This window comes from Anopheles arabiensis, chromosome 3 (assembly GCF_016920715.1).
Source record: "Anopheles arabiensis isolate DONGOLA chromosome 3, AaraD3, whole genome shotgun sequence".
NCBI classification, from domain to species: Eukaryota; Metazoa; Arthropoda; class Insecta; order Diptera; family Culicidae; genus Anopheles; species Anopheles arabiensis.
The window spans coordinates 50,742,805-50,769,409 of NC_053518.1; the positions used below are offsets into that span (position 1 = coordinate 50,742,805).

Below are 26,605 nucleotides of genomic sequence, written 5' to 3' on the forward strand. Positions count from 1 at the left end.
GGTTTCTATGATCGTCTGGACGATCAAGTGTCGAAAAGTCCACTCGAACGATGTTTTATTCTACCTCTGCTCATGTCAGTAAAAACTGATCTACCGCGACGGTACTTGAGGTGCAGTTGTACGCTCATCACATTACATGGCGACCGTGACTATCATTACACCCACTACACTTGTTTGTGGGTTGAAAGAGGAAGCAGATGCTGAATCCCGCATACGGTTTCTTGCTCGCATCGAAGACAAGGAAGACCTCACGCTGGAGCAGCTTTCTGCCGAAGCTCAGCGCATCACAAGCTTGAAGGTGGACAGCGCGATGATAGCCACTGAGGGAAACGAGCGAGTTTTCGCTATGCGCGGTGACTACAAGCAACACAACGCAGTTTCAGCAACCAGCAGCATCCTCGGCAAGCAAACCGACCGAAAGGCACCAGCAGTGAAACCACTGGGTCCATGCTGGTTATACGGAGATCATCATTGGATACGTGATTGTTTCTACCGGTCGCATAAGTGCGAGGATTGTGGCAAGTATGGGCACCGCGAAGGGCATTGTAACACTGCAGGGCGAAAGAAAAGAAAAAATAATTTCTACAAGCGCTCTTCAGTAGCGATAAGGCACTACCTTCCGAAACAAGTGAACCTAATGTATCTGGAATTGGCCACTTACAATCATCAATGAGTGAATCCTGTTGTGACCTCCTAGACCGTGTACAAACCGTAAATTCCCCTAAATAGAACCCGAATATGCACTTCAACGCGCACATGTCTCAAATCTATGTTGTCTTTTTTTTATATATTTTTTTCTATTTAATTTTTCATATATGAATAAAAAATCTTATCATCATCATAAAGATCGTGATGACAACTGTAGTTACACATTACATAGTGACATAGGACATCTACACATATTTCACGTTACACAATTTGCTTAACATAAATGACGCACTTACGTTTGAAATCATATAAGTTTCTTGCATTCTTAATTTCTCCGGGTAATCTGTTGTACCGTTGAATTCCTTTAAAAAGCAAAGAATTTCTGGCACTTTGTGAATGCAAGTTGGGTACCCTCGGCTCATTAGCCCTGCGTATGCAGTGCCGGTGGACGTCGTACCCCCGAATTATGCTCTCCCCTAGATACCAGGGCAACAGGCCTTTTAACATTTTAAAAATGAAGATCATGGTCTGGTATACAATCCCCTGCTCTACCGACATCCGTTGAAGAATATCTACCATAACAGTGGTCGGTGTACGTCGACCGCACGCCAGAACTAACCTCATAATGCGATTCTGCAACCTTTGAAGTCTTTTAATTTGCCCCTTGTTGCCAAGACATAGAATGGACGAGCAAAAGTCAAAGTGAGGCGATACCAATGATTTGTAGAGGTGAACTTTCCCTAAGAAATCGAGATCCTTCGCCAATCTACTTATTACCACACATTTCTAACCCACTTTAGCGATGCCCCAGTCGTCCGTGGAATTTTAACCTGTCATCTAGGATTACCCCTAAGTATTTAGCCTGTCTTTCTCTTTCGATTCGTTCCGAATTTATCACGATAGATGGAGGTTCGTCGAATACACCCGCAGACATCACCATGTAACAAGTCTTGTTAATAGCTGGCATCGCGAAAGAAATGGAATGATTAACGATTAATTAATGGACTTAACAATCGTTAAAAATTGCTAGAATTTGGCATCATGAACGCATTGAATTCATTTGTTAATTTTAAGGACTGGTCTTATGCCGCTGTGAAACAAACGACTGGCAAGATGCGATACAAATTAACAGTCGTTTAATTATACTGCTCGAATTTTCCCCCGTGTTTGCCAATATGCGATATCGAGTAGTCGTTAACTGTTTTGACGATCGTTAGTTTAACAGGATTGAACAAAAAATGAACTAGGTTAAACCAAAATGAACTTTAAACGACTTTTAAAATGTTTCCATTTATTCGCGATGCTGGCTAATGTTTAATACCAGCTTTTTGTACTTCAGCCAGAGCGTTTAAATCGATATTAATCAGAGACTCTGCTTGTTTGATATCTTTATGGGAAATAAACAGAACAGTATCGTCGGCAAAAAGATTGATCTCACAAGCCTTTAAAACCTGTTTCATGTCATTGATATGTCGACATCGCTATTGAGACAATGATAAGGAACTGTGCTGATTGCCAATCTACAAGCCCGGAACCATTAAAAGTTCCCATACACTGTTGGGAGAAAACAAAGGCTCTGTTCGGAAGAGTCCATGTAGACTTTGCGGGACCTTTCATGGATACCTATTTTTTATCAAGGTCGATACCTACAGTAAATGGCCGGAAATACGAATTTACAAATCTACTACAGCAGAAAAAAACGGTACAAATGCGTCGCGAGATATTTAGTAGTCATGGATTACCGTCGGTATTGGTCAGCGATCACGGAAGAAAGTTCAATTCCAACGTGTTTCAGCGATTTTTGAATATGAACGAAATTGTCCATAAGATGAGAGTACCATACCATCCAGCTGCCATCCACTAACGGGCAAGCGGAACGTTATGTACAAACGTTCAAGCAAAAGCTTAAGGATTTGAAATCTTCAGTCTGAGTTGCATCTTAGTCTGTGAAACATACTAATAACTTACCGCAAAATGATTCATCCTTCCACAGGTGTTAATGATGAAGAGGAAGTTTGGTAATGATGAAGACACGATGTTTCGTTTCGTTTACTTATTTTTATAGAGACTTTGAGGTCTAGCTCATTCGCCTCTTAAGACACGATGTTGTTGCTTTGAACTCTGAAACTTGACTAAATTTATTCAGGAAAAACACTTGCTTATATACTGCAGAATTCGGGAATTCGAGCTGCCGTTTGCGGGAATTCGAGCTGCCGTTTGCGGGAATTCGAGCTGCACGATACCAATCTATAGCAGTTTGCACTGCGTAATAGATTTATGATTAAGTAAAATTTACACGTAGGTAAATTTCTTGATAGCGCCCTCTACCTTACGCTAGGCGTACTAAGGGTGACGCGTTACCATTACGCTTGACGTAACATACTCCCCCGCGTTGAATTATCTAATTCAACTAGGATGAACTGGATGGCTCGTCGGTGGGAAGAACGCAGATTTTAGAGATGGCACGCTTGAAGTCTCCATCTTTCGTCTTGACGATGACCACTCGGATGTTGTCGTCAGCTCCCTTGATGATCTGCGTGACGCGGCCAAGACACCATTTCGATGGAGGTAGACCGTCCTCTTTCAGCAGCACCATGGTATCCAGCTTCACGTTGTCCTTCTGCTTGGTCCACTTGGTTCTCTGCTGTAGTCCGGACAAGTAGTCTGTTGACCAACGTTTCCATAGCCGACGGACAAACTCCTGCACCTTTTGCCAGCGATCGAGACGGTCGAACGGCAGCTTTTCCAGCGATGGTTCGGCCAGGGATACGATGGGGCGATGAATGAGGAAGTGACCTGGGGTCAGCACTTCCAGATCCGATGGGTCATTGGAGAGTGGTGTAAGTGGTCTAGAGTTGAGGCATCCTTCAATCTGGATCAGTAGCGTGTTGAGTTCGTCGCTCGTGAGGATGGCGTTCCCAACGGTCGGCTTGAAGTGTGTTTTGAAAGACTTCACTGCCGCCTCCCAAAGACCTCCAAAGTTGGGTGAGCGAGGTGGGATGAACTTGAACTGGATGCCATCGTCGATGCAGGACTTAATCACTGATGTTTGCCACTGGTGGTTGAATTGCTTGGACAAGGAGGCAATTTCTCGGGAGGCGCCCAGGAAATTCCTAGCGTTGTCGCATTCGATGAGAGCCGGTTTCCCGCGTCGTCCGATGAATCGTCGAAGTGCCGCAAGGAATGCGTTGGTAGACAGGTCCGCGACCAATTCGATGTGTACAGCCTTCACTGCCATACAGACGAAAATCGCTACGTCGCCCTTGATGAGTTGTGCCTTCCGAGATGTGTGTCGATAGTGTATCGGTCCACACAAGTCGACTCCGGTGTGTAAGAATGTTGACGTTGGTGTAACTCTCTCTGCTGGAAGGTCGCCCATGAGTTGCTGCGTTGGTGTGGGGCGGCAACGATAGCATTTGTAGCAGGAGTGAACGATTCTTCTGGCTAGGTTTTTTGCTCGCAGTGGCCAAAATCGTTCTCGCATGCTCGCTATTAGTAGTTGTGGATTCGCATGTTGATAGGTCCGATGATACAGAGTTGCAATCTGATTCGTCAGCGGATGGTTGGCGGGTAAGATGTACGGATGCTTTTGGTCGAACGGGATTGGTGCATGTCGCAATCTTCCGCCCACTCATAGCAGGCCATCTTGTAGAAACGGTGCTAGTAGTTTTAAAGGTGAGTTGTTGCCGACCGCATCGCCTTTCGATAGATGCTTGATGTCTTCTGGGAATGATTCAGCTTGAGCGAGGCGAACTAGACATAGTGTAGATTCGGCTAGTTCCTCTAAGCTGAGATGATGATCCAATCTGCGTTGTTGATGATTAGCAGGATTTGTGTTGTGTCGGAATCTTCTTAGCCACGCAACCAGACGTTGCAGTCCGGTGAACGTTGAACGGAGGCTAAAAAGTTCGTTCGGAGCCACGGATTGTGCAGCCATGCAGATTGGTCGCTCCTCCAATTCGTCCGTGGTGAATTCTGCCTGTAGAGGTTGATGAGTGTTCGGCCATTCCTCTGATGGTTGCGCCAGCCAGTCTGGTCCGTGCCACCAAAAGGTTGAAGTTTCCAGCTGATCCGCATCCATTCCTCTGGAGATGATGTCCGCAGGATTGTCCGTTCCGGGTACGTGTCTCCACTCCTTGCCGTGAGTGATGTGTTGGATCCCGGACACCCGGTTAGCGATGAAGGTTTTCCAGCGTGACGGAGTTGCTGACAACCAATGCAGGACGATGGTTGAGTCAGACCAAAACATGGTCTCGGCCTGAAGCTTCAAGGCGTCTGACACCTTCTCGTACGAGTGTGCCAGTAGCAGTGCTGCAGAAAGCTCCAGTCGGGGTTAGCAAACACGCTTTTGCTTACGGGAGTCTGCTAGTGGTGCCACCTTGGATTTTGCAGTGATGAGGTTGGTTGTCACACGTCCATCGGTGTTGGTCGAACGCAGGTAAATCGCCGCTCCGTACGCCTTCTCGGATGCATCACAAAAGCAATGCATTTGTAGATTCGTTGCTCGTTGATCGGATAAGAGCCAGCGTGGAATGTGGATCGTTTGCAGCATGGCCAACTTCTCGCGAAACAGGAGCCATCGGTTTTGTAGTGCTGGTGTCAACGGCTCGTCCCAGGCGATTTGACATCTCCACAGCTCTTGAAGGAACAGCTTGGCTTGGATGATAACTGGTCCAACCAGTCCGATTGGGTCGAACAGTTTCGCGACATCCGAAAGCGCGTTTCGTTTGGTGATGATGTTGTCTGCGTTCCAGCGTGGGATGTTGAACACAAAAGCGTCGGTGGAAACGTTCCACTTCAGTCCGAGTGTCTTGATGATCGGTGACTTCGCATCCAAGTTGAGAATCGTCCTTTCATCTTGCAGATGCTGGGGCAGATGTTCGAAGATCTGCCTGTTGTTGGTGGCCCATTTCCGCAAGCAGAATCCAGCAGAAGCCAGGAGATCGATGAGTTGCTGACATACTCGTTGACCCTCGGGAATGCTGTTTACGCCGCTCAGCATGTCGTCCATGTAGAAGTCTCGTCCGAGGATGGTTGCCGCTTCGGGATGGGTGCTAGCTCTGACCTGAGATAGCACTTGCAGGGTTTTGGTGGCCAAATACGGAGCACATGATGTGCCGTAGGTGACGGTGTTGAGCTGGAACGTTCGTATCGGCTCGGTTGGAGAATTTCGCCACAGGATTCGTTGCAGCGGACGATCGATGGAAGCTATGTTGATTTGCCGGTACATCTTCTCGATGTCTGCTACCAGGGCAAATTTCGACATTCTAAACCGCAATAGAATGGACATCAGGTCGTCTTGGATAGTGGGTCCGATCATCAGTGCATCGTTTAAAGATGTTCCGGTGTCTGATGCACACGAAGCGTCGAAAACCACTCGGAGTTTAGTGGTGGTACTATCTGGTCGCACGATGCAGTGATGTGGGAGATAGTATGATGGTGATGAAGTTGTAGCATCGCTCTCGGGTACTTCTGTCATGTGCTGAAGCTCTGCATACTCCTCGATGAATTGTGTGTAAGCTGTCTTCAATGAGGCATTCGAGGATAGCCGACGTTCCAAGGCAAGGAACCGGCGTGTGGCTATCGCTTTCGAATCCCCAAGAAGAGCCAGCTTCTCCTCTCGTTTCGGTAGCTGCACGATGAATCGACTGTCGGTGTCTCTGGTGGTGGTGGCTGCGAACTGTTTCTCACAGTTGCTCTCCTCGACGGATAATGTACTGGTGGCTCGGCATGACTCCAGCTCCCCGAATTTGTTCAGCTGCTCTTCGATGCTCGTACTGCAGACGTGTCCAACGATGGATGAAGGTGGTGGTGGTGCATGAAGATTGACTCTACCTGCTATCACCCAACCAAAAGCAGTGTTATGGAGTGTCACTCTTTCGTGGGCTAGCTTGATGAGTCCCTCCTTAACGACGTCGTAGTACAGCTCTGCTCCGATGATGAGGTCGATCGGGCCAGGACTGTGAAACGAAGGATCGGCCAGCTGAACTTGACGAGGTATCTGCCAGCTGCTTGTGTTGATACGGCTTGATGGGAGCTCACGAGTGAGCTTGCTGAGTACGTGGAACTTTCCGGACGCTGTGTATTCGCTGTCTAAAGAATGGATCCTTAACACAGCCGAATGTTGTGACGTCACGGAAACTTCTCCGATTCCTCCGATGCGATGATTCTCTCGCCGTTTCGCCACACCCAGCCGTTGAGTAAGGCGCTCGGTAACGATGTTGAGTTGTGCTCCGGAATCCAGCAAGGCACGTGCTAGATGACATCGTCCGTGATTGTCCTCTACCTGGACCAGCACGGTTTGCAGCAACACAACACTGTTTTCGATCTGGATGGAACAGTGGGTAAGGGACTGAGGAGGACAGGTAGAACTCGTGGATGGAGCATCCGACGCCTCAGTTGCTGGCGCTGCTTCTTGCAGCAATGTATGATGCCGTTGTTGGCAGATCTTGCATCCGCTAGATGTGCACTGTCGTAAACGATGAGCTGGAGAAAGGCAGTTGAAGCACAATCCTTTCGACTGCACTAGTTGCTTTCTATCTGCAACACTCATATTGTTCATTAATTCACACCGGAACACTGAATGTTTCGAAACACCGCACAATTTGTACTTTTCGTTGTACGCAACACTATACACAGCACTGGTCGCAGCATGGATGGTGCATCTGGTTTCTCGCCTTCTTTTTCGAGCATTCGTAGGTTACGCTCGAAGTCGTCGACGAGTCGGCTTAGAGAATCTGCACATTCTCTCTTCAGTGGCGATATGTTGAATAACGCCTCAACGGTGGTTTTCACGATGACGTACTTGTTCTCGTAGCGCTCGGACAACAGCTTCCAGGCTACGTCGTAGTTTTTGGATGTAATTTCCAATGCGTCGATCACCGCGCGTGCGTCCTTCGTCAGCGACGCAGCAAGGTAATGCAGCTTGTCACATTCGGTCAGCTGTTCTGACGAATGTATCAGTGATTGAAACGCGTCACGGAAGGCAGGCCAGTCGCGAATATTTCCGTCGAAATGTGGTAGCACGATTTCGGGAAGTCTTGCACGCACCGGGACTGTCGTGGGTTTCTGCTCACTGCCGAAAAATGGGTTTGGTGTTTAGGCAATGGGATCTGCGATGCCAACTGGTATTCGAGGTTTTTGCTTAACTCGAATACCCTGTCGTCAAACACGCCATATCGCTCGATTGCCTCCTGAGCCTGGTCGTCGCTCACAACGTCCAAGATCGAGTCGTACCATTGTTTGTAGTCCAAAGCAAGCACCTTCACTCGGTCTAATATGGTTTTCAGCGAGTGAACGTCGGTGCTGTGTTTGACGAACATCTGTTCTAGACGGTCAAGCTGCCACTCCAGGTGAGTGCGTTGACGGTTCAATTTGGTGACGTCTGGAACGGAGCCAAATTCTCTGATGGTGGAACTTTGGCTTTCCTCCATGTCGTTGGCCGCTGGAACCACTTCTTTGACGGGAGAATGGTCAACGGGCATAGTTTCACTTTCTAACACGAACTTTACTTTTCACAAACTTCCCTAAACGCGAACTATGGATCACTTGCACACTAATCCGGTTTCCGAAGGACCAAATGTTAATGATGAAGAGGAAGTTTGGTAATGATGAAGACACGATGTTGTTGCTTTGAACTCTGGAACTTGACTAAATTTATTCAGGAAAAACACCCACTGTGCAAAGCGACGGAAGGCGTTATGGCGTTCTGAGAATTTTATCATGCCTTCCTTTTCTCTCCAACGGCAATTTGTCGAGCAGCTCGTCGAGCTGCCCGTCCCTGGCTCCGCCTCATACCCCTCGCCTGAGCGCACTGTCGAAGGTTTGAATGTGTTGGTGCGTCAGACGGCCAATCGCTGTCAGCCATCGTCCGTGCTCTTTCCCTCCCTAGCGCTATCTCATTCTCGCGTGTGGTCAATGCTCGCGAGCTGTTGTGGCGCCTAAAAATGCCGTTAACAAACATTGCGGCGATGAAGTTGCATTTTCACAAATCCAACCAAAAAAAGCGCAATGTGTTCAAACGCTGCAATATAAAAATGACTAAGGAATCGCTAGTTTACGCAGGAGGGTTTGTTGTGCATCGCGCAGAACTCTAATTCGCATTGACACGTTCAGCCCGGCGCTGATTTTCGCACTTTCCGTTCCACCAGCATCAAGAACGCATCCTGATTGTGAAACCAGCATCCTGGATGGGGGGGCGGGGGGTGGCCATGGGACCCCTACGATCATTAGTCACAGGCCCTAAAATTGTTGACGCCATGGGGGGAGGGGAGGTGCAAATGGTTCTCCAGCCACGGAGCCCTAACGACCATCTTTCCGGGGGCCCTTGTCGTTAATACTCTGTCCACTTGTAGAGATCATCGGCGACCGCCTAGTCCGCCTACCGTTAGGTCCGCCGCTGGTTCATGACGGTGTTTTTTTTATCGTGGAGGTCCATCCTTCCCCCCTGCCTGCAGCGTATACATCGAGCAGGAGACAGTGTGGCAGTACCCCCGTCGTGGGTTCTAACCGCGTATGAACCGTCCGCCGTAGCAAGAGGTGACTATCCGGCTACGTGGTACTCAAGTCCTGAAAAGGCCGGCATGACCGCGTTGGCCATTACGCCAATAATAAAAATAATAATAAGAAGAAGAACTTAGCATAGCAGTCCACACTCGGGGAAGTTTTGACTTTGGTGCTGCCGGGTCTACTGCTGTGGCGCGACAAATGCACGGAATGCACTCGACCAAAACATGAACCTACCGATCCGAACCCATTCCAAGGCATTGCCGGTCAATCGGCGTCATGATAATTACTCCAAAGCCACCAGATTCTGGACGGACAGGTGCAGCACCATACGCTCACCGTAATAAACAAATCCAGAATCTTCTTTTGTATAGATTCAATTCAAAATGTTGTTTCCACTTGCGTCCGCTAGCTGAATTGGAAATAAATGTGCAACATATCACACGCACGTTTGCTTCGATCGTGTGTCTTTTTGATACCCCCAACAGCAGAGCCGATCGCAAAGCTACCAATGCCAATGGTTGTGTTGTCTCTCAGGTAGCGAGATCGAAAATGCATGGACTTTGTAGCCGCAGCGGATGAAAATGTACGCATCAGAATAAAATAGTTTTGGGGTTTCCAAACGCACGCACACATACAAACACGCGCGCAAACTCACACACACACACACACACACACACACACACACACACACACACACACACACACACACACACACACACACACACACGCGCGCGCGCGCTCGCTCGCGATAAGGCACCTACGAACGCGCGCACGCGAGAACGCACCCCCATCAAACCCCCCCTCCTCTTCCGCTATCATCAGCTATCATATAGCGCATCATTCAAAGCGCCGGGCGGGGTGGGGGATCGCGGCATGATACAGTGAACGATCACTTTCCCCGCGATGTGTGTGTGCGTGTGTGTGTGTTCAAAACTCGAGACAGATTTCGGCACATAAAAAAAAATTATAGCCACTATACATTGTGCTACATGATGCTTAGAAGGTCGTTCAAGCATCCAACATGTTCAAATTAAAAAAATTAGATTAGTGTTAGAGGTTCTCCTACGCTTGTTTTAAATAGGCTTCTTCACCCTCGATTGCCACGGGCATCGAATGGTCTCATCACCAGCGGCACGAAATAAAATAAACCATCAATACACCGATAACACTTTGAATCCCAATCCAGCTTCTCCCACAGCGTGTCAAGGTCACACACAAATTAATAAATGCTTATACCCACCAATAACAATACACAACCGCAATGCACATATGAGTATCAACGCATACACCACAACAACCAATCAGCTGGCGGCGGAAGGCACGGCAGATGCGCAAGAAGGCAAGGTGAGGGAGAAAAGCGGACGAGAAAATGGGCGCCAATATTTTTAAATTTTTTTTCCCTTTTTTTGCTCCGCCGCCGTAAATAGTTCGTCCATTTCGCCAATAGATGGCGCTAAACTTGCTCGACCCAGCGCGGGAATCGCTGAAGTCCAGCGCGGGAACGGGCCAAAATCTGCGCTGGCCAGCGCAGATTTTGGTGCATTTTCTGCGCTGGAAACTGCTCGAATTTGCGCAGCGGGCACTTGCTAATATACTGCAGAATTCGGGAATTCGAGCTGCCGTTTGCGGGAATTTGAGCTGCCGTTTGCGGGAATTCGAGCTGCACGATACCAATCTACAGCAGTTTGCACTGCGTAACCCGCTGCGCAAATTCGAGCAGTTTCCAGCGCAGAAAATGCACCACAATCTGCGCTGGCCAGCGCAGATTTTGGCTGCTCTCCCGCGCTGGACTTCAGCGATTCCTGCGCTGGGTCGAGCAAGTTTAGCGCCATCTGTTGGCGAAATGGACGAACTATTTATGGCGACGGAGCAAAAAAAACGGTCAAAAAAATTTAAAAATATTGGCGCCCATTTTCTCGTCCGCTTCTTCTCCCTCACCCTGCCCTGCCTTACTTGCGCTTCAGCCCGTGCCCTCCGCCGCCAGCTGATTGGCTGTTGCGGTGTATGCGTTGATACTCATATGTGCATTGCGGTTGTGTATTGTTATTGGTGGGTGTTAGCATTTATTAATTTGTGTGTGACCTTGAGACGCTGTGGGAGAAGCTGGATTGGGATTCAAAGTGTTATCGGTGTAGTGATGGTTTATTTTATTTCGTGCCGCTGCTGATGAGACCATTCGATGCCCCTGCCAATTGAGGGTGAAGTAGCCTATTTAAAACAAGCGTAGGAGAACCTCTAACACTAATCTAATATTTTTTTAATTTGAACATGTTGGATGCTTGAACGACCTTCTAAGCATGATGTAGCACAATGTATAGTGGCTATAATTTTTTTTTAAATGTGTCGAAATCTGTCTCGAGTTTTTGGGTCTCGTCACACACACACACACACAGCGCGGGGAAAGTGGCCGTTCACTCTATCATGTCGCGATCCCCCACCCCGCCCGGCGCTAAGGATGAGGATGCTACAAGAAAGCTGAACCAACCGTTCTACCGACAAGGTAGCCGTAATCGATCATGCGTGGTGGGGGCGGGGGGTGTAGTGGGGGGGGTAATGCGTGCTTGCGCGACTTCGGGGTGCGTGCTCGCGAGCGCGCTTTCGTGGGTGCGTGCTGGCGTGCGCGCTTTCATGCTCGCGGGCGCGCGTACGTGCGTGTGTGTGTGTGTGCGTGCTGGCGTGCGCGCGTTCATGCATGTGCTGTGTGTGTGTGTGTGTGTGTGTGTGTGTATGTGTGTGTGTGTGTGTGTGTGTGTGTGTGTGTGTGTGTGTGTGTGTGTGTGTGTGTGTGTGTGTGTGTGTGTGTGTGTGTGTGTGTGTGTGTGTGTGTGTGTGTGTGTGTGTGTGTGTGTGTGTGTGTGAGTTTGCGTGTTTGTGTGTGAGTTTGCGCGCGCTTGTTTGTGTGTGTGTGTGCGTGCGTTTGGAAACACCAAAACTATTTCATTCTGATGCGTACATTTTCATCCGCTGCGGCTACAAAGTCCATGCATTTTCGATCTCGCTACCTGGGAGACAACACAACCATTTTATTGGAACCACCATCTTTGCGATCGTCTCTGCTGTTGGGAGTATCAAAAGACACACGATCGAAGCAAACGTGCATGTGATATGTAGCACATTTCTTTCCAATTCAGCTAGCGGGCGCAAGTGGAAACAACATTTTGAATTGAATCCATACAAAAGAGGATTCTGGATTTGTTTATTACGGTGCGCGTATGGTGCTGCACCTGTCCGCCCAGAATCTGGTGGCTTGTTGGTTTGGAGTAGTTATCATGACGCGGATTGACCGGCAATGCCTTGGAATGGGTTCGGATCGGTAGGTTCATGTTTTGGTCGACTGCATTCCGTGCATTTGCCGCGCCACAGCGGTAGACCCGGCAGCACCAAAGTCAAAACAAAAACCATCCCCGAGTGTGGGCTGTTATGCTATGTTATTCCTCTTCTTCTTATTATTATTATTGGTGTAATGGCCTACGCGATCATGCCGGCCTTTTCAGGACTTGAGTACCACGTAGCCGGATAGTCACCCCTTGCTACGGCGGACGGTTCATACGCGGTTAGAACCCACGACGGGCATGCAGATGTGCGGAATGATGGCGTTGCCGCGCGACCGCTCCTATCCAGTGGGTAACTTGCATTCTGCCACACTGTCCCCTGCTCGATGCATACGCTGCAGGCAGAGGGAAGGATGCACCTCCACGATAAAAAAAAACTGGGCCATGAACCAGCGGCGGACCTAACGATAGGCGGACTAGGCGGTCGCCGAAGATCTCTAGCCTGTAGTATGCCGTATGTCTAAAAGTGGAAAGATTATTCGACAAGGGCCCCCGGAAAGATGGTCTTTAGGGCTCCGTGGCTGGAGAACCATTTGCACCTCTCCTCCCCCCATGGCGACTACAATTTTAGGGCCTGTGACCGATGATCGTAGGAGTCCCATGGCAACCCCCCCTCCCCCCCATCCGCTGGCAACTTAAGTATACTGTTCAATCTTCCAACAGCTGTGTGTCAGTACCCCCTCCTCAGGGGCCTCAATTCGTCTTTCCGCCTTTCATCAACACCTTTCTTTCTTTGACCGATGGATCATAACATTCCGGAAGAAATTACATTTGGAGACAGTTTTGCATACACACATGCGCAGGATGCTTAGCATATCTATTTAATCCACAACAGACGAAAGCGAAAGCTTAGTGTTAGAAACGTGTTAGAGCGAATTATGGTTCTGCGCGTTGCACAGCAAACCCTCCATCGTGCGCTAGCGATTCCGTAATCATTTTTACATTGCATCGATTAAACTCATTGCGCTTTTTTGGTTTGATTTGTGAAAATGCAACTTCATCGCCGCAATGTGTGTAAACGGTTTTTTAAGCGCCACAGCAACTCATGAGCGTTGTCCACACGCGAGAAAGAGATGGCGCTATGGAGGGAAAAAAGCACGGACGACGGCTGACAGCGATTGAGGCGGAGCCAGGGGCGGGCAGCTCGACGAGGTGCTCGACAAATTTGCCGTTGGAGAGAAAAGGAAGGCATGATAAAATTCTCAGAACGCCATAACGCCTTCCGTCGCTTTGCGCAGCGGGTCTGCGCTGGAAACTGCTCGAATTTGCGCAGTTTGCGTGTTTCTGTGTGAGTTTGTGCGCGCGTGTTTGTGTGTGTGCGTGGGTTTTGGAAACCCCAAAACTTGTTGATTCTGATGCGTACATTTTCTTCCGCTGCGGTTACAAAGTCCATGCATTTTCGATCTCGCTACCTGAGAGACAACACAACCATTGGCATTGGCATCTTTGCGATCGGCTCTGCTGTTGGGGGTATTAAAAAGACACGCGATCTAAGCAAACGTGCGTGTGATATATTGAACATTTATTTCTAATTAAGCTAGCGGACGCAAGTGGAAACAAAACTTGAATTGAATTCATACAAAAGAGGATTCTGGATTTGTTTATTACGGTGCGCGTATGGTGCTGCACCTGTCCGTCCAGAATCTGATGGCTTCTTGGTTTGGAGTAGTTATCATGACGCTGATTGATCGGCAATGCCTTGGAATGGGTTCGGATCGGTAGGTTCATGTTTTGGTCGAGTGCATTCCGTGCATTTGTCGCGCCACAGCGGTAGACCCGGCAGCAACAAAGACAAGACAAACTCTTACCCGGGTGTGGACTGCTATGCTAAGTTCTTTTTATTATTATTAGTATTATTATTGGCGTAATAGCCTACGCGATCATGCCGGCCTTTTCAGGACTTGAGTACCACGTAGCCGGAGCCGGTGACTAACCCCTTGCTACGGCGGACGGTTCATACGCGATTAGAACCCACGACGGGCATGCAGATGTGCGGAATGATGGCGGTGCCGCGGGCCCGCTCCTATCCAGTGTGCAACTTGCATACTGCCACACTGTCTCCTGCCCGGTGCATACGCAGCAGGCAGGGGGAAGGATGCACCTCCACAGTAAAAAAAAACACCGTCATGAACCAGCGGTGGATCTAACGGTAGGCGGACTAGGCGGTCACCGAAGATCTCTAGTCTGTAGTATGCCGTATGTCTACAATTGGACAGAATATTAGCGATAAGGGCCCCCCGGAAAGATGGTCGTTGGGGCTCCGTGGCTGGAGAACCGTTTGCACCTCCCCTCCCCCCATGGAGACTACAATTTTAGGGCCTGTGATCGATGATCGTAGGGGTCCCATGGCCACACCCCCATTTCCCCCCCATCCGCCGGCAATTTAAGTATACTGTTCAATCTTCTAACAGCTGTGTCTCAGTACCCCCTCCTCCCGGTCATCAGTTACCATTGACAGAAGCCACAACTCGTCTTTCCGCCTTTCATGAACACCTTCCTTTCTTTGACCGATGGATCATAACATTCCGGAAGAAAACACATTTGGCGAAAGTGTTGCACACACACGCACACTCACACCCCCGCAGACGGCTCAGTCTATCTGTGTAATCTACAACATACGAAAGCAAAAGCTTAGGGTAGCAAAGTTATGCTTAATGCTTAACACGTTCAGTTCGATGGCAGGCCCCAGGGACTACCAGTGAACTTTCCAGCCTGCGTTCTAGATGCTGGTGGAACGGAAAGTTGATGAAAATCAGCGCCGGGCTGATCGTGTCAATGCGAATTAGGGCTCAGCGCGTTGCACAGCAAACCCACCAGCGTAAACTAGCGATTCCTTAGTCACTTTTATATTGCAGTGTTTGAACTCATTGCGATTTTTTGGTTTGATTTGTGAAAATAAAACTTCATCGCCGCAATGTTTGTTAACGGCATTTTTAGGCGCCACAACAGCTCGCGAGCATTGACCACACGCGAGAAAGAGATAGCGCTATGGAGGGAAAAAGCACGGACGACGGCTGACAGCGATTGGCCGTCTGACGCACCAACACATCCAAACCTTCGGCAGCGCGCTCAGGCGAGGGGTATGAGGCGGAGCCAGGGACGGGTAGCTCGAAGCGCTGCTCGACAAATTTTCCGTAGGAGGGAAAAAGATGGCATGATAAAATTCTCCGAACGGCATGATTTCTTCCGTCGCTTTGCGCAGCGGGTTTTCTGCGCTGGAAACTGCTCGAATTTGCGCAGCGGGATCACAACTGATTTACGGTCGTAAAATAAGGTCACGTATGGATCTTATGCTAGCTGCCAATGAAGTGCAACAGGGAGGAAATTTGCATAGAAAGCTATTTTCGGATGGCGACCGTGTAAGAATGCGAGACTACCTATCGTCGGACAAATGGAAATTTGGACGAGTAGTGGAAAAGTTAGGAAAACTGCGATATTCGGTACGTCTCGAAGATGGCAGAGTATGGGAACGGCACACTAATCAAATGATGGCTGTGGGGGATGATCTACCAGATTCGAACAACAACCCTGTTGTTCTGTTCGTTATCTAATGTGCACTCTTAAAAATTTTTGCCGAATTTCGGTTAATTTTTGCCGAGATCTGCACAACTGAGATCTCGGCAAAGATCTCGGTTAAATTTCTGTTGCCGACATCTCGGTTAATGTCATTTTGTTTTGACGTTTACGTTTAACCGAGAACCGAGATTTTCGGTTAGAGCAAATCGAGATTTCGGCTAAATATAAAAACATTTTATTTTTATTTTAGTGATTTTATTTGCGTATCAAATGGGTTTTTTTTTATGTGATGGAAAGCGTTTGGACAGGCGCCGATTCAACTGCCGGTTGGGGCATAGCGTTTGGATGTAGTACCGGTACAGGAAAATGAGCCGGACAAGGAGCGGGCACTGGTACAGGCACGGTTCTGTAAAGCGGGCAGAGTGAAACAAGTCTGAGTGAACCCTTTTTAGATTTCTTGTGATCGAGTGTTGATACTTACCTCGTGTAGGTGACCGGAAATGAATCCTGGAAGTCTGAACGGTCTGGCAAAGGTTGAACCAACCGGATTAGCTTCCACATCTGATCCTTAAATAGGGACTGCTCCGAGCGACGCTCTGAAGAGCATCGGTTGCGTGCGCTGATGGAGTTTCCTAGCACCAACCCCGCTCCATACCTGTGCTCGATCGCACGCTACTGATTCTCGTTTTTTTCACGCTGAGAGACTCATTTTCACCTTTTTTACATTTTTTATTTTACATCACAACATAACTCCGAAAGGTTTTCGTTTCATTAGCACGAGATTAACAGAATGGCGAATGACAGATAGAATACCGAGCCTCGGCTAATCCAAGTAATAAAGCTGAAATCTCGGTTATTTTGACGGATTATCTCGGTGACAGCAGTGTTAACGTATGTGCTCGGCATGTTGTGTTGCCGAGTTTCGGTTAAAATTTTTATTTAACTGGTATTTCAGTTTTAAATGGTACTGATTTTCGGGTACTGGGTGTTTTCAACTGACATATCAGCAAGAATCCAAAGAGCCGACGGATTTCGGCAGTTTTTTTTAACCGAGGTCGTGAAATATTTTTAAGTGTGTGTATTGTAAACCAATTTTGACTCGAGAGGGCTTCATAGTCCATCGATTAATAAACTAAACTAAACTAAACTAAACTAAAAAAAACCCCGACAGATGCACTACATACACACTTAAAAATGTTTGACGAATCTCGGTTAATTTTTGCCGAGATCTGCACAACTGAGATCTCGGCAAAGATCTCGGTTAAATTTCTGTTGCCGACATCTCGGTTAAAAATGCAATTGACATTTTGTTTTGACGTTTACGTTTAACCGAGATTTTCGGTTAGAGCAATCCGAGATTTCAGCTAATTATAAAAACAATCTTTTTTTAATTTTAGTGGTTTTATTTGCGTAAAAAGTTAGTTTGAGTTATAAATACAAACACAATTATTTATTGAGCCACAACCATAACAGCCAGAGCCCATGCTGATTGCCGATGTACATTTTCTGCAGCATGATGCCTATCGTATCTGTAGTTGGACGGCAGGAAGTCACCTCCCCACCCCCAAATAATGAGAGTTGTGGTGGGATGGGAAGCGCAGGGACGGCCGCCGGTACAACACCAGATGGTGTACAGCGTCTGGATGTATTAAAGGTGCAGGAAGATGGGCCGGGCATAGAGCGGGCACCGGTACAGACACGGTTCTGTAAAGCGGGCAGAGTGAAACAAGCCTGAGTGAACCTTGATTGGAAGTCACGTGGTCGAGTATTTGGATATTTACCTCGTGAAGGTAACTGGAAATGAAACCTGGAAGTCCGAACGGGCCGGCAAAGGTTGGTCCAATCGGACTAGCATCCGGTAATCTTTGGATAAGGACTGCTTCGAGCGACGATCTTATGTGTACTGGCTACGTGCGTTGACAGAGCTTCCTAGCCCACCCGTGTCCGATCGTACGCTACTGATCGGTCTCTTCACGCTGGGTATCATATTTTCATTTATTTTTCACACTATTAATTTTATAACACAAAATCACTCCGAAAGGTATCTGCATCGACAAAATGATGAATGACAGATAGAAAACCGAGCCTGGGCTAACTCAAATAACATAGCCGAAATTTCGGTTATTTTGACGGATGACCTCGGTGACAGCAGTGTTAACGTACGTAATCGGCATGTTTTGTTGCCGAGTTTCGGTTAAAATATTTTTTAACTGATATTTCGGTTTTAAATGGTACTGATTATCGGCAATGGGAAATTTTCAACTGACATATCAGCAAGAATCGAAAGAGCCGACGAATTTCGGCAGTTTTTTTAACCGAGGTCGTGAAATATTTTTAAGTGTGTACAAGTCAGGATGCAGTGCATATTGCAAGGAAGATGATTTCAATGCAATGATCCGGATCCTTGTTTTCAGTCGTCAAGGGGAGAGATGTTATATGCTATAATATAATGTTATATATTATAATCAGGAAAAGCAGCGGATAAGAAGTAAATATTTAAAACAAAAAAGAAATTAAGAATAAAAAAGACATAATTAGAAAAAATAACAAAGAGCCGGAACATAAAATTAGAAATTAAAATCCCGGTAATGTTCATTGAATTGACGCAAACAAATTAGCCACGAGTCGTAAATGCCAAACGCTGTATTGCGGAAAGGTATTTCAAGAGCAGTCCGATTTCTTTAACACCTGGAAGGAACATACCAACTAAGTTGGGAAAGCAAGTCTGGAGCATCTATATTCCCTCGTAACAAATTGCTGATAAATGACACACATGGTTTAGTTCGTCTAGATTCGAGGGTGTCGAGATTGAACAATATGCAACGATCACTGTATGACGGTAATGCGGTGGTGGAATTTCCTAAGAGGCGACGATATAAGCACCTAGTGAAGCGCTTTTGCACGCCTTCGAGTTTGTTTTTCCAACCTGCCCTGTTAGTACAGAAGACAACAGAAGCATACTCAACAACAGGGCGCACTAGGGAACAATACAATGCCTTAAGGCACCTCAAATCGGTGAACCCCGAAGTCATGCGAAAAATAAGGCCAAGGTTTGAATAAGCTTTACCGATGACCAATTCAAGATGACTATCGAATGATAGCCTTTCGTCTAACATAACACCTAAATCGCGAACACGTGACACCCTGTTGATAACAGTGTTTTTAAGAACATAATCGTGAATAAGAGGGGAATGACGACGACAAAAAGAGATGACGCTACATTTACTAGAGCTCTAAGAAGTTTGACGCACACCAGGAAGAGAGGGAGTTAAGAAGAGATTGGAGTGCGCTGCAATCATCCTCTTGCATCACTGAAACAAATACTTTAATGTCATCTGCATATAGAAGGTGGTTAGGAGATGGGAAAATAAAACTAATGTTATTTATGAATAACAGAAACAAGAGAGGACTTAGTACACTTCCTTGAGGGACACCAGAGGAATTGGAAAAAAGGTAAAGAAAAGGACGATCCGTAACTTACTTGAAGATTTCTATTAGAGAGGTAAGACCCAATCCAGTCAACGAAAGACGTAGATAAGCCTAATTTAGAGAGCTTCATCAACAATAGTTTATGAGATACTCTATCGAAAGCAGATTTAATATCAGTATACACTGTATCAACTTGATAACCTGTGTCCAAATACTGGAACAATTGGATATGAACGACATAAGGCTAGAAAGCTTCGATACAAACAAAAGCTCAGAATGAACGATGATTTCCAATACCTTGCCACTAGCGGGAAGTAGGGAAATACCACGATAGTTGCTTAGTTCAGATTTACTACCTTTTTTAAAAATAGGACGGAACCAACCTGTTTTCTATAGAGCAGGGAAACATTTATGTTGAAAGGAGAGATTGAAAATGAATGTCATTATGGGAGCAATAGCGTTGGTGCACTTTTTAAGGATGATTGCAAGTATACCATCTGGGCCAGGAGAATAAGAAGGTTTTAAGGACAATATAGCTGAAGCAACAATTTCGACGGTACAATTTAGGGAACGGGAACACAAAATATCGCGAGGTGTAGTAGAAAGTCCATCCTCTAACAACTCCTCATCATTAATGTAATCAGAGTAGGCGATGGAGAAGTGATCGGCGAAAAGTGCACATATCTCTTGTTCGGAACATGCTGTTGACGAACCATAAGACATAGTACTGGGCAGACGATGATTGTTACGAAGGGAAGAGATATAGCTCCAGAACTGTGTTAGGTGAAAAGTAAATCGGTATTGCAAGAAAGCTATGTAGGACTTATAACGGGCCCGGCGATACGCTGTTGGTGTATATTTGAACAGTCGTTTAGTGTGTGGATTACGGTATTCCCGATAGTCGCGTAAGTAGCGCTGCTTATCACGTTTCATGAATGTAAGGATTGAATTGGACCAGGAAGAAAAAGAAGGGGCTTTACGTAACGGACAGCAAAATGGGAAAGCTGAAGACACTAGCTGTTGAAAAACGCGGTGGATTTTTTAGAGAAAACACTTTATTTACTGGTATGAGGTTAAATCAAAAAATTAGTCCACATGTACCGATTGTCGAATTTCAACTCACTCGCTAGGAGCCGACCAATCCTCCTCCTTCTCTCCTAATTTACCGTTTTTATCCTCCCTCTCACTCTCTTCTCTAGCGTTGTGACCTGACAGACTGTTGGGCACTCACGAGTTTCCAACATTACATTACATTCCAACAGCCCTTTCCGTTTGAAGCTCGTAGGCTGAAATTTCAGCCTGTCAGCTGTTTGCATTGTATAGCAGTTTTCGAGCAGCTATCTAAGTGAGTATAATATACAGGTGGGCTTATCCCAAGGTGTATGAATTTAGAAGGCTTATCGCTTCTGCTTCTGAATGAAGATTTTAAGAGTGTTTTGAGTATTCGTCAAGCCTCCAGAAAGCTCGTTGGAGCAAAAGTTTTCACTCGTTCTGTCAAAAAGTGAATTTCAAATTTGGTTATAAAAAATGCTATGAGACCACCTGGACTACATACACTTTGACTCCAGATTCGATAACCTGATTTCTTTAATGCACCTTGGGATAAATGTAAACAAACCCGTGTTTTCAAGCAGGTACTCGAATCTAATTCTAGCTTTTAGGCTAAAATTATCTAGATTGAAAATCGCAGGCTAGTTTTTTGAGTGGTTTTGTATGGATTGTTTACATGATTTCAGCCTCCAACTGTCAAACTCCATACAAAAAACTAACTAGAATCGTGAAGGCCCCCATTGTCCCCCCAGTGTACCACGGTTGAGGTGGTTGAATTTGTTAGTAGCCCGTTAACGCTGAACGTGTACCCCGCTTAAGCTTACAGCCCGTAAACGCTGAACGTGTACCCCGCTTAAGCTTATAGCCCGTAAACGCTGAACGTGTAACCCGCTTAAGCTCTATAGCCCGTTACACAGAAACGTCGATCCCGCTTAACAATGGTGCAACCTCTTTTTTCGCCATCGTAGCCTGCGACACTATCAACCGTGGCTACACTTCCTATTATCTGTCAGGTGTTTTCCGTGTATGCGTGTGTGCATTGGTTTGTTTACTGTCTGCTCACTGTTTGATCTGTTGCGTCGTAACCATGCGGTTTTACCCCAATTGCTCTAAGGAAATTGCACATCCGTGCGTGGACCTATCGTACGTTTAATGGACCGTTTTGACGGTGGCTTGACTAACTTATCCATTCCTATCAGGGTTTACTACCACGATTCCTCACTTAGGCCAACAATTCCTAGGAATTGTTACACGCTACTACAACTATATCCCCAACTTCTGTCGGCCGCACCGGTTCGGACCGCTCGGTTCTGTGGTGAAGTGTAGGTAAGAACTTTGCTACATTTGTTCTATTCACATCGTTTGCTATCTTCGAATATTTTGCCATCTTCTGTTTTAGAAACGCATCACGCTTGAACGCCTTTTGGTTTTTGGCTACCTGAATAAACGGTAGACCATTTTTATATTTTGAGATTGCCAAGATTTATTTAACTTTGTCGAATGGTTTACAAAATTGGATGTTTCTTTGAGAAGAGAATAAAGGGAAAAAGAGATCGCGTATAGTGTTCGCTGGGTTTTTATAAAAGATGAGGCGGAAGTGTGTTGCGCGGCCTCGTGGCTTATGTCACGTTGACGTCTTTGGTTAATCCGTGCGCGGTGTATGTCAGGCTGACGTTTCCTGGATTAACCGTGTGCGGTGTGTACAACCGGAAGACAGCTCCGAACAGTGGTAGGGCCACACCGTGGTCGCCACAGTACTCCCCCATCAGACTGGTGTTACCGGAAACGAAGCGGGATAATGACGCGACGCTGTGAACGAGTGACACCGGTCGAGAAATCGTTCGGAGATGACGATGTATCTGGTGGTGGTGGGGCAGGTGGTGGCGGCGTTGGCTGCGACACAGGTGTCGGCTCTTGTAGCGAATAGCAGGGCTTCAGGCGGTCGATGGAGATGTTGGTCGATCTACCGTTAATTTGGATCTGGAACGACTTACCGGAACGCTGTAACACCTCGTAGGGCCCTTGGTATGGTGGCGTAAGGGCGGGGCGTACGGTGTCGTTGCGGACGAAAACGTGGCTGCATGTCCTCAGATCTGCGTGGACAAAGGAAGCTCGTTTGTCGTGCCAGGCGGTCTGCGTTGGTCGAATGTTGTCCATAGCCTTTCTAAGCGTTTGCTTGAACTCGGTCGTGTCGGGAAGATTCGTCTGTGGGCTGCTGCAGAAAAACTCGGCCGGAATTTTCAGCGTGCTGCCGTAAACGAGTTCTGCTGGGGAAGCTTTGATGTCTTCTTTGAATGCCGTCCGCAATCCAAGCAGGATGATAGGCAGGTGATCGGCCCAATGGGTAGAATCTCTGCTACAGATGGCTGCTATCAGGGTGCGATGCCAGCGTTCGATCAGACCATTGGCCTGAGGATGGTAAGCTGTCGTTCGCAGGTGTTTGGTGCCCAGCGCTCGGGTGAGCTCGGCGAAGAGGGTCGACTCAAACTGCCTCCCTTGGTCGGTAGTGATGAAAGCCGGGACGCCGAAGCGGGCTATCCAGCCGCTAAGCAGGGCTGACGCTACCGTTGGCGCTGCGATGTCGGTGATGGGAATGGCCTCCGGCCAGCGGGTGAAACGGTCGATGACGGTAAGGCAATAGCGGTAACCATTGCTTATCGGGAACGGCCCAACGATGTCCAGATTGATGTGGGCGTATCTGGTGTCTGGTGACGGGTATCGTACGAGTGGGCTGTGTGTGTGACGATGGACCTTCGTTGTTTGGCAGGCTAAGCAGCTGCGGACGAATTCTCTGGTGTCTCGGCGAATGTTCAACCAGATGAATCTCTCGGTCATCAGTCGAATGGTGGTTCTCGCGCTGGGATGGCTCATGCTGTGGACGGCACGAAGTAGTTGTTGTCGGAAAGGTCTCATGACGTACGGGCGGATGATGCCGGTAGGACAGTCGCAAAACAGTGTCTTGCTGCTGCCAGGAATTGGGACGCGTTGAAGGACCAGGTCCGTCCTGATTTTACCGCTGAGGATGTCAGTCAGTTCGGGATCGCGGGACTGGTCTTCGGCCAATTCGTTGAAGTCGATAGTCGAAGAGGACTGGATTGTTTCGATACGGGACAGTAGGTCGGCGGTGACGTTCTCCTGCCCTTCCACGTGACGGATGTCGGTGGTGAACTGTCCGATGAAGTCGAGGTGTCGTGCTGCTTGCCTTGGAGATGCTTTGTCCAGCGACTGTTGGAACGCATAAACCAGTGGTTTATGATCCGTATAGATGTGGAACGAGCGTCCTTCCAGGTGATGACGAAAGTGTCGAACTGCGAGGTACACTGCTGTCAACTCGCGGTCGTAAGTGGAGTATCTACGTTGCGCGTTGTCGAATTTCTTGGAGAAGAATCCAAGCGGTTGCATCTGCCCATCGACGACCTGGTGTAGGCGGCGCCGGCGGCGAAATCAGATGCGTCACACCAGAGAGATAGCTCCGCCGATTGCACAGGGTGCGCAAGCAAGGCGGCTTGGGCAAGTTGCTGTTTGCTGTCTTCGAAGGCTGCGTCGGTAGCGGGCGTCCAGGGAAGCAGTGTTTTGTCGCGCCGCTTATTGCCGGGTATCATGTCCAATAGTGGCGCTTGTGCTCGTAGTCATGGCCAAAAACCTCTTCAGCTCCATGACGGTGGTCGGTTTCGGGTACTGACGAATAGCTTCCACCTTATCCTCTAGCGGCCGGATGCCTTCGGCGGTGACGCGGTGTCCTAAAAAAGAGATTTCTATTTGGGCGAACTCACACTTCGCCAGGTTAATGGTTAGCCCGTGTTGCGTGAGGCGATTGAAAAGCTGTCGAAGATGGTCTCGGTGTTCCTCCGTTGTCCTTGAGACGACTATGATGTCATCGATGTACGGGAATACGAAGTCGAGACCGCGTAGGACGTTGTGGATCAGTCACTGGAACGTTTGGGCCGCGTTTCGCAACCCGAAAGGCATAGTGGTGTATTCGAAGAGTCCGAAGGGAGTGATGATCGCCGTCTTGGGGATGTCGTCCGGATGGATGGCGATTTGATGGTATGCCTTCTGTAAGCCCACCTTCGAGAAGATGGTCTTGCCTTCCAGCTGCATGGTGAAATCGTGCAGATATGGCAACGGATACCGGTCGGGGTTGGTGCGTGCGTTGAGAGCGCGGTAATCGTCGCAGGGACGCCAGGTACCATCCGCTTTACGCACCATGTGCAGCGGACTGGCCCAGCTGCTGCTAGACGGTCGGCAAATCCCGAGTTGTACAAGGGACTCAAACTCTGCTTTGGCTGTTGCATATTTGTCCGGTGGTAGACGCCGTGAGCGGGCGAACGTTGGCGGGCCCGTGGTCTCAATGCGGTGTACTACTTCAGACGGATTTCTCGTTCGAGGTGAGTTCGTAATGAGATCGGGGAACTCATTTAGCAGGTCAGCTACGGGTGAAGACGCGTCACATACCTTGACGGTGGACTGTCGGGTTGTGTCCGGCTGACCGGCTACGCGAAGGTTAGATTGCGCGTCAACTAAACAGCGATGGTGTAGATCTACAAGTAAATGGCAATGGCGCAGAAAGTCCGCTCCTATGATGGCAGAGCTTACGTCCGCAATAACGAAATTCCACAAAAAAGGACGGCGTAAACTAAGATCAATTGTACGGAGGGACTCACCATATACCACTATCGGCGAACCGTTGGCTGCATACAGCCGCATCGTAGACGGCTTCGTGGGAATGTAGTTAGCTGACTTCGGGATGACGGAAACATCAGCGCCAGTGTCGATTAGGTAGCGGTGTTGTGTTTTGCGGTCGAAGATCACCATCCGGTTGCTGACAGGTGAGATGGTGTTCACTTGCGATCCGATGTTCCCGGCGCGTCCTCATGCTGATGACGGCGGTTGACCCGAGCTCGGGGACACGGGGGCTGGATACGAGCAAGGCTGTCGGCAGGATCGTGCTGTTCTTCCAAAACGGCGGTGGTAGTAGCACTGTCCATCGTTGGCGTCAGTGACACGACGTGGCGGTGTCGGTGGCTGTGAACGAGGGTGAGTCCGGAAGCGGTCGCTTTGGCGGCACTGTCGCATGAACTCGTTGAGCTGGCGGCTAAGGTCGTCCACTTTCCGCGTCATTTGTGCTTCGAAATCGGTCGTCGTGCGTACCTCGGCCATGGTGTTGCAAGCGCTGGTCGTGGCGAGAGGTGAAATGCATTCCATTATAGCGTCGGCGACGGCGGTCTTGTCTGCTGTTGCTCCTTGTGCGGCGATAACGGCCGACTGCACGTGTGGAGGTAGCTTCCCAATCCAGAGGTCCACCAGGAGCGATTCGATAATCGTATCGCCAGCGGCACGACGCATCTCCGCAAGTAGCTGGGACGGTTTGCGGTCTCCTAATTCGGTCGCGTACAATAACCGATTTAGTCGCCTGCGTTGAGATTCGCTGTAATGTGCGAGGATAGTTTTTTTACGAAATCGTATCGGTCAGTCGCATGCACGTTTCCTAGTAGCGGTTGTAGCTCCGAGAACAAACGAAGAGGTATCTGAGCCATCACTATATGGAAACGTCGGTTGTCCATTTTCGCGGTGATACCGGACGCTGCGAACCAATGTTCTAAAGCACAGAAAAACGACGGTAGGTTGTTGGTGTCCATCTCCGGTACATTCAGTCGTATGGCGTGGCATGTGTCCACTTGGCGCTCTGCGGTAGGCTCCATCGTAGGTACTGCTGCAGCCGCGTCGTTAACATCAGCCGGTCTCATCTCAGCCGCCTCTGGGACGAGCGGTAATGCTAGGGAAGCGCGCTGCAGGTCGGGGTTATGTTGCATCATCTTTTACGCCACGTGTAAAATCGTGGTTTCGCTGCACGGTGCTTTAAAAACCCGAAATGCCGCTGTAGGGTTCCGAAGACAATGGCGCTGTCTGCTCGTACAAAATGGCGCGCTGAACTGATTGACACAAAATGGTGCGCTGTACCGACACGAATAAAATGGCGTCGCTGTGTCGGAAAATGGTGTGTCGCGAATGACGATGTCACTTGCACTGGCCGGATTGACGGCGTATTTGGGCTTACCGGAATGACGGCGTAATTGGTTCGAGCCAGATCGTTGGTACGGGTCGCTGGTCTCACAGGCGTA

At 48.2% G+C, this 26,605-nt stretch overlaps 1 protein-coding gene across 1 annotated transcript; it reads right to left on the reverse strand.

The window, feature by feature from the left end:
- Positions 1-4,279: 4,279 nt before the first annotated feature.
- LOC120901040 lies at positions 4,280-8,132 on the reverse strand. Its single transcript, XM_040308745.1, has 4 exons — positions 7,798-8,132; positions 7,260-7,723; positions 5,005-7,188; positions 4,280-4,959 (listed from the first exon to the last, which is right to left on the reverse strand). Exons 1-4 carry the CDS (start codon positions 8,130-8,132, stop codon positions 4,280-4,282), a joined length of 3,663 nt encoding a protein of 1,220 aa, XP_040164679.1.
- Between the last annotated feature and the right edge of the window lie 18,473 nt (positions 8,133-26,605).